This window comes from Calidris pugnax, unplaced genomic scaffold (assembly GCF_001431845.1).
Source record: "Calidris pugnax isolate Ruff unplaced genomic scaffold, ASM143184v1 scaffold316, whole genome shotgun sequence".
Classification (NCBI taxonomy): domain Eukaryota; kingdom Metazoa; phylum Chordata; class Aves; order Charadriiformes; family Scolopacidae; genus Calidris; species Calidris pugnax.
In genome coordinates this window covers 1,411,874-1,420,486 of record NW_015091194.1, presented here as the reverse complement: position 1 = coordinate 1,420,486, position 8,613 = coordinate 1,411,874, and the positions used below count along the sequence as shown (strand labels likewise).

At 43.8% G+C, this 8,613-nt stretch overlaps 1 protein-coding gene across 1 annotated transcript in view; it reads right to left on the bottom strand.

Annotated features, from left to right (window-relative positions):
* Positions 1 to 5,929, bottom strand: part of LOC106898350 (alpha-N-acetylneuraminide alpha-2,8-sialyltransferase-like) — a 51,905-nt gene extending 45,976 nt beyond the window's left edge. Inside the window, exon 1 of the mRNA XM_014959544.1 lies at positions 5,776 to 5,929. Coding sequence (XP_014815030.1) covers positions 5,776 to 5,877 — 102 coding nt within the window. The 5' untranslated portion in view covers positions 5,878 to 5,929. The remainder of the gene's footprint in view (positions 1 to 5,775) is intronic.
* Between the last annotated feature and the right edge of the window lie 2,684 nt (positions 5,930 to 8,613).

Genomic DNA, 8,613 nt, shown 5'->3' with positions numbered 1-8,613 from the left:
AGGCCAAGTGCTGGGTCCTGCCCTTGGGTCCCACCAACCCCCTGCAGCGCTCCAGGCTGGGGGCAGAGTGGCTGGAGCTGCCTGGCAGAAAAGGACCTGGGGGTGTTGGTGGCCTGTGGCTGAACAGGAGCCAACAGTGTGCCCAGGTGGCCAAGAAGGCCAACAGCATCCTGGCCTGTGTCAGGAACAGCGTGGGGAGTAGGGCCCGAGAGGTGATCATCCCCCTGTACTCGGCACTGGTGAGGCCCCACCTCGAGTACTGTGTCCAGTTTTGGGCCCCCTACCACAAGAGGGACATTGAGGGGCTGGAGCGGGTCCAGAGAAGGGCAAGAAAGATGGTGAGGGGTCTGGAGCACAAGTCTTATGAGGAGAGGCTGAGGGAGCTGGGGGTGTTCAGTCTGGGGAAGAGGAGACTGAGGGGAGACCTTATCGCTCTGTACAAGTACCTGAAAGGAGGGTGTAGAGAGACGGGGGTCGGTCTCTTCTCCCAAGTTACAGATGTCAGGACAAGGGGTAACGGCTTCAAGTTGCGCCAGGGGAAGTTCAGGTTGGATATTAGGAAACATTTCTTTACTGAAAGGGTTGTCAGGCACTGGAACAGCCTGCCCAGGGAGGTGGTGGAGTCACCATCCCTGGAGGTATTTAAGAAACGTGTAGACGTGGCTCTTCAGGGCATGCTCTAGTGCCCAAGATTATTGGTTTGTGGTGGGGTGCTGTGTGGGTGGGTGATGGTTTTGGTTTGGTTGTTGTTGTTGTGTGTTTAGGGGGTAGGTGGTGGTGGTTTTTTTGTTTTGTTTGGTTGGGTTTTTTTGTGGTTAGACTCGATGATCTCTGAGGTCCCTTCCAACCACTACGATTCTGTGATTTTATTTTGTCAAATTAAAATGTTGAAACTTAACACTTGAAATTTCTTTCTCCTCTACCTTCTAAAATAATACTTTATGTGGCAGAGTGAAAATTTCCATTTGATTTAGCTATTTCTTTAACCTCAGAAATTCACCTCAGGTTTTCCTTGCTACAAGCTTTTGCCAACAAGTAACAAAAATCAATTGTCTGCATAAACAGCTAAATACTGGGGTGAAGGGTTTGGTTTTTTTCCCTCTAATGGTAAAGACAGTCTTAAATTTGCTTTTGAACCTCTGAGGAAGAAAGAGACAGGAAAAAGTGCAAAATTATTTCAGAAAATGTTTGAAACTGGGGCTTGTTTTATTCTGTAACTCAAAGGCAGATGAGTGCTCATGTTTCTCTCACATGGTTTTGAGTCATATCCCAGCTACTCTTGTGGTTGCATCACGTTTACTCATAGCATCTAAAAATTACTGCAGGAATACATGGAAGAAAGCAGGCTTCCATATTAGTCAGACAGGAAAGGGTGGAAAACACTAGTGGTGCCTCGATGCAACACAACAAGACCAGAGCTGCATGGCTAAACTTCCAGGCTGAAGAGCAAGGAGGAGACAGAAGTCTCCTGTCAGGAACAGGACCCCCGAATACTCACCAACCCAAGGTTCCATTTTCTGTATAACAATTGGACCACAACGGAGAGGAAAATACATTTACAAGTTACCCATGGCCTTCAGTGGCCAACCTGAGACATGGCAGACTCAGAGGTTTATCCAACCAGGTCACTCATCTCAACTGTGGTAGGGTCACCTCCATCTCTGAACTCTCAGTGCCCCCAGAGACGTATCAAAATTACTGGCTAATATTGAAACTTCACGTCTACATGAACAGCTTTAGAAAAGTGGTAGGTACACAATAGGAACAACCTCTCATTGTTAATATTGGACTACACCTACAATTATACGCAGACTCTACACTTTTTGTCTCCTAAGAGTGGAAAATAAATCTGTAGATCACAGCAAGTAATGCACCAAAGCTGCTGTCAAGAACTGTCTGATTTTAATTGAAATGACACTCCATTATCCAACAGCCCCAGGCAATTCTGCTGTAGCAGGCGTTGGGAGATGAGATGTAGGTGGGATACCCACCCTCACTGCATGCTAAGGCTATCTTCTGTGATGAGCCACATCCTGCCCCACGTCTTCTCCTGACCCTTAGGTATTGACTCTGAGCCACTAGAAGTTTTTCTCCAGGATGGGAAAGTTGGTGCAGTCTGTGTAGTATTTAATTTCTGTTTCAAAAAAAAAAAAAAAAATGAAATTCTAGAAATCGGGAAAATGACACAGAGAGAAGGAGAGCATAAGAGGAGCCACTTCCAGCCACTGCATGCACTGTGTTAGTGCATGCAAAAAAGTCTGCAACTTCAAATTTTGTTCTCATAAACTGAAATGAAACACTGAATGACTGTTTCCACATAAAAGCTTTTTTTCTTTTGCAAATTTCTGCCTTGGTCAATCAAAACCTTAAGGGAAAAAAAAAAGGAGGAAGATAATCAAGTGAAGTCTGAGTTAAAAAAAAAATCTAGCAACAGAGCTGATAAAAAAAAATTGAAATATTAAATTCAAAAAATGGTAAAATGAAATGTTGTAATACCACCAGAACCCTTTAACCTCTTCATTTCAAAGAAAAATTGAAAAACCAATGAACTGATACTCAAATTTATGTTTTGATGAAATAGCATTTTCATTGGAAAAGCACTCCATCAAAAAACATTGAACCAGCTGCAAGAACTTTATCTACAGACTACTCAGAAGAAAAAATACTCTACTTTGTATTGTTTGTATTCACAAATAAGTGACATTTTAAATATTAACTTCTGACATGCTTGCATTATTTCTGTATGTCTCCATTGATGCATAGCAGGCTTATTCTATGCCACAAAATACAGCAAGTTTCCTATTTAGCTTTGAGTTACTTTATCCTATAACTTAATAACTGGTTCAGGACTGAGAAATATTCTGCAAGCACAAAATGGCTTAAACCCGGCAGATTGATGTGGATGGAGCCTTTTTTATTTATGCCAGAGGAAATATTTTTTATTATATCAACAGAGCTGTGGCCCTTTACATTCCTGTTACATTCTCTCAGCATTTCAGAGTATTACCCATATTTTATGAGCAGTTTTAAGCTTACGGATACTTTTGAAAGAAATATTCATCTTCACAAAAATTGCTTGCCGATCGCTAATAGACACCATTCTTCAAAGTAGAAGATTGAAAAATTGAAGCAAGCATTTTTCTTGAAACGGAGAAGTAGAAAAATACTTCATTTAAGAATTTACTGCAAATAAATCTTCCTAAGCTTCTACACCCAGCAGGATTTCATCTGATACAGGTTTACAGTATTCCTTTGGGCAAAACACATAGGAATAGCACATGAAATTAAAGACAGTGGTACTTGCAAGAAAAGAGGGAGTAGTAGTGAGTAGCACTTGTCAGAAATGAACTGCCCATCAATTCATTAAAGGAACAGCATTTCTGGCACTGGTCCTAGAGCTGCTTTCTAGCACTATTCTGGAGTTGGAACGTCATAAAAAAAAAAGTAATCAGCTTTTCCACCACCACCCCTACAACGGCATCTAGCCATCCTCTTCACAGCCTGCTTGGCAAGCCTAAGGGGACTCAGGGACACCGAAATCCCAACTCCTTAGCTCACGTTGTCCCTCAGCAGTTCGTCTCTCCAGAGCTTCCCAGATACTTGCTCCCAATCCGGCCAACTGATAAACTTTGGGGACAGGGCTTGAGATCCTGGGAACCACCAGAGTTCCTAAGACCGTGGCTCCTCTCTAAAGCATTTACATCTCTGAAGGGAATAGCACATGAAATTAAAGACAGTGGTACTTGCAAGAAAAGAGGGAGTAGTAGTGAGTAGCACTTGTCAGAAATGAACTGCCCATCAATTCATTAAAGGAACAGCATTTCTGGCACTGGTCCTAGAGCTGCTTTCTAGCACTATTCTGGAGTTGGAACGTCATAAAAAAAAAGTAATCAGCTTTTCCACCACCACCCCTACAACGGCATCTAGCCATCCTCTTCACAGCCTGCTTGGCAAGCCTAAGGGGACTCAGGGACACCGAAATCCCAACTCCTTAGCTCACGTTGTCCCTCAGCAGTTCGTCTCTCCAGAGCTTCCCAGATACTTGCTCCCAATCCGGCCAACTGATAAACTTTGGGGACAGGGCTTGAGATCCTGGGAACCACCAGAGTTCCTAAGACCGTGGCTCCTCTCTAAAGCATTTAGATCTCTGAAGGAACCCATCCAGCACTCTGCTCTCTTCTGTGAGAGGAGCTAGGACACCACCGTGCCCAGGCAGAGTGCTAGGTTTCAATCCAAAGAAAATCAAATCTGAAATCCCAAATCCATCACAAAATAGTGACCTCCCTGTGCCAGCCCAGGTGGAGCTTTTCTGAAACATTGGAGAGGATGTACATATTTTGAACAGTTACTGCCAATATCTTTGTGTGGTACAAAGTTCAAGGCTCTGCCGAGGACTTCAGTTTTCTCCAATAAACGGGGCAATATTGCAGCGACAAATCACACTAATCATCATAAAAAAGATGTACAGCTGCTACTCTGCTGTGAACTTCCTACCAGTCTCAAAGGCAGGGAGAGAAATCCACTCCAGGTGGGCAGCCCCTTCCCAGCTGCACTGCAGGAAAAAATACTGTGCACGTTTCAGCATCTACTCGTTTGCTGAGCTCGCAGGGACACAGCAGCTGGGGAGCAGCCTGGAGGAGGCAGAGGGTCCATCAACCCCTTCATTGGAACAGGCACAGCCGAGTGACAAGACAACCCCACTGGCAGCATGAAGAAGACAGAGCTTCTCCAGAGATGCCTTAACACAGAAAGTGGCCGTTCCCGTCTTCTCTCCCCGCCACTTCGGTTTCCCCTCACTCTTTCTCCACTACAAGAAACTCATTCGAAGTCAAAACTCTGCTGTTGAGATCTGGAAGCTACTTTTAAAAAACCAAAATAACCTTATGATGTTTTTTTTATTTACAGCATAAATTTAACAAGTAAGAACTCTGCTACACGTTTAACTGGAACAGCCCAGTGTGAACGACACAGCGCTGACCGGGAAGCTTAAGAAATACCTATGCCTTTAATTTGAGAAAGTCAAGTAACATGTAAATCAATTAACACATCCAGATGTTTGGCTTTCTTTACATATGTAGCCACATAAAACATTTCTCCTTCCACATACAAAATTCAACATAATAAACTCATTCTTTAACATCAGTTCATATATTAATTAAAACTAAAAGGAGCTCAGATCACTGTTACAAATTCCCAGTGCTGTAAAACCAGGCACTTACCCCAAAACACCTTCACTGAGCAACAACAAACCATTTCTAATATCCAAAACACAGCAAGAACTGACAAAGTCAAGTTGTTGGCTTCTGTTATTAGGCTCACATCGGTTAGCATCACTAAGCTTCATTAACTTGGGATTAATTTGGCCACCTTCACGTGCTGTCACGTCGTAGCTAAAAGATCTGAAGCCAAGCAACCCCAGATGAGGGAACATGCTCCTAGTGAGCGTCACCACTGACTGAAATGCAGAAATCACCTTCTTAAAATAGCCAGAACTTATTTCACCTGTATCAATACAGGTGAACCAATCTCACCCCTTGTGTACATCCATACACCTGAAAAGTGGCCAGGGAAATATTAATGTGCATAAGAACATTTAATAATTTTCAGAACACAGAAATAAAAAAGGAGTGTGTTTTGTATTGAGAAATGAAGATACTATTTCTTGAGGAGCATTTAGCCAATTTATACTCATTTGTACCATGCTATTTGTTTGTACCATGTTAATTAGTGAACATATTAATACTTAAAGTGAAAAGAAAATAAAAGATTACTAACCTGCGGGAAGAGAGAGTAAGTTGCATTGTCAATAGTGAAAGAATACAAAAATTCCCCATCAAACCAGAGGTTCTTTCCCATCGGGGAGTTCAGCTTTGTCATAGCAAAGAGCTGGCCGGGGTCACAGCATTCTTCCAGCAGTTTCCTAGTGAAGGCAATCAAAAGAGAAAGAGCTGCATTAATTAGAGACTTGGCACACCTTCTCTAAAGACAACCCCTCACTCCTGAGATCCTGCCGCTCTCAGATGCTCCAAAGCAAGCCATCCATCTTCCCAGCCAGTGGATGAACCATGGGTGATTTTTTTTTAATTTTTTTTTTTACTTACAGAAGGGACAAAAAAATCCTGGTTTTATTCAAGAAAATCTTAGAAAGAAAACAGTTAAAAAAAAAAAAATTAAACCTCCATTCACTTTTCAGAAACAGAAATAAAACCAAGACTCAGCAAGAGAAAGTCCATCCTTTACAACCAATTCTAATAAATAAAAAACCGGTCTCCAACACGTACAGAAATCGAAGAAGCCCATTTGAAATTCAAATCTGAGGCATGTGAAATTTCAGTCCCAAACCTTCTTCATGAAGAGTAGGCCTCCTAAAGCCCCAGTTACATAACGGAAGGATGGAAAAAGCTGCCATCTCTCTCCAGTTACTAGTTATCTTTGTGCTACATTTACAGCAGCATTAGAGCCTGCCCTCTAACTGAAGTTCAGCTTGAGTCATCCCAGTATGATATATATATATGGATATATATAATGGATATACTTCTTGTTTCCTCACTGAAACTGCAGATCCCTCTTACACATTCATTTCCCCAAAATAGTTACTACTCAGCTTGAGTAGAAATTTGAGAGCTGGTGAGGTGGCTGAGGGTTGTATTGAGCAAAAATTCTCTATTACAGCAAGCTCAGCAATTAATATCCTAAAATACAGAATGATGAAAAGCTCTAGACATCTGCAGGCCAGGAATATCCTATGTTTCTGAAGCCCACATGGGAGTAGTTCTCTACAGGAAGGGTGATGCTTAATTACGTTTTTAGATCTAATAGATGTATGTAAAATATACATTGAAGAATTATGTCATTGCAATATATTGGTATTATTATATACATTTTTCATACATTTTAAAAGGAATCCTAAAGAGACTGATGACAAACAATTATTTTCCCCTACCAAAAATAGATTTTGCCATAAGTTAGTAGTTTTCCGCAATCACGTGAATACTATTTTCCATACATATTTCAACCGAAAATTTGATGAAAGCCGTAGAGAGGATTTGTTGCAACCTGAACAGCAGAGGAAACGGTCTGAAAAAGTTGCCCAGCAAAGAAAAAAACCTAGGGGTGTCAGTGCTATCTGTCAGCTTCCCCCACGGGAGAAGTTCAGTGATTTGCTCCAGTTCAGCTCCACCGATGTCCTGGTCCCCTGGGACACCTCCTCACATGGAGGAAGGCTCTCAAGGGTGCAAGCACAGGGAAGCTGGATTGAGGGCAGGAGGTCCACTCCTCTCCCAAAAGAGGTACTGGAGAGTAGTCTTTCCTCATGGCACGCAGGTAGATTAAACTGCTAAAAGGAAGCAGATTACACAAGGCAACTGGGTGTCACAGTTTGTGGGAAGTCAAGAGTCAGCTTTTCCAAAGAGCTGCAAGGTAAGCTCTTCCCCTGCAACGGGCTGAGGGAGCCAAAGGGATGGCTCCCCAGAGGGAGCCAAAGAGATGATTTTTACGAAGACTCAATCAGAAGCTTGTGACAGGATGCTTCACGGTTCAAAATGCTGATATTTTGTCCATTTGACCTCACAGCACTGCACTGCGGAGCACGGGGCTCCACCACATACCCAGACCTTACATTGTGAGGGCACAGGGCTCACAACCGGAGAGCACACTGCTGCTCAGGCTGAAGTGCTCCAAGAACTAGCTTCCATCTGTTTTCTCCTTACACACCTGAATTCCTCTATTTGTAACAATAAATATAGAATCATAGATCATAGAATCATAGAAGGGTCTGGGCTGGAAGGGACCTCCAAAGGTCATCTAGTCCGACCTCCCCACAGTCAGCAGGGACACCCCCAACTAGACCAGGTTGCCCAGGGCCTCATCGAGCCTCTCCTTGAGTGTCTCCAAGGATGGGGCCTCAACCACCTCCCTGAGCAACCTGTTCCAGTGCTCCACCACCCTCACAGTGAAGAACCCTCTCCTAATCTCCAATCTAAATCTGCTCCCCTCCAGCTTGAAGCCATTGCCCCTCGTCCTGTCACTGCAGGCCTTTCTAAACAGGTTCTCCCCAGCCTTCCTGCAGGCCCCCTTCAGGTACTGGAAGGCCGCTATGAGGTCTCCCCGGAGCCTCCTCTTCTCCAGGCTGAACAACCCCAGCTCCCTCAGCCTGTCCTCGTAGCAGAGGGGCTCCAACCTCCTGATCATCCTTGTGGCCCTCCTCTGGACCCTCTCCATCAGGTCCATATCTTTCCTACACTGAGGGCTCCAGACCTGCACACAATACTCCAGGTGAAGTCTCCCCGGAGCAGAGCAAAGTGGCAGAATCCCCTCTCTGGACCTGCTGGCAACGCTTCTTTTGATGCAGCCCAGGATGGGATTGGCCTTCTGGGCTGCAAGTGCCCACTGCCTGCTCATGTCCAGCTTCTCGTCCACCAGCACCCCCAAGTCCCTTTCCTCAGGGCTGCAATGTATTTCAGAAAAGATGTAAATCACTGTGCTCAGGTGAGTAAGTCAACCCCAAATTAATGAAGTCTAGGACAAAATTGTGTCCAGTTCTAGACCCCACAATTCAAGAAAAGACACAGATAGACTGGAAAGGGTCCAAAGCGGGGCCAAAACGGTGATCAA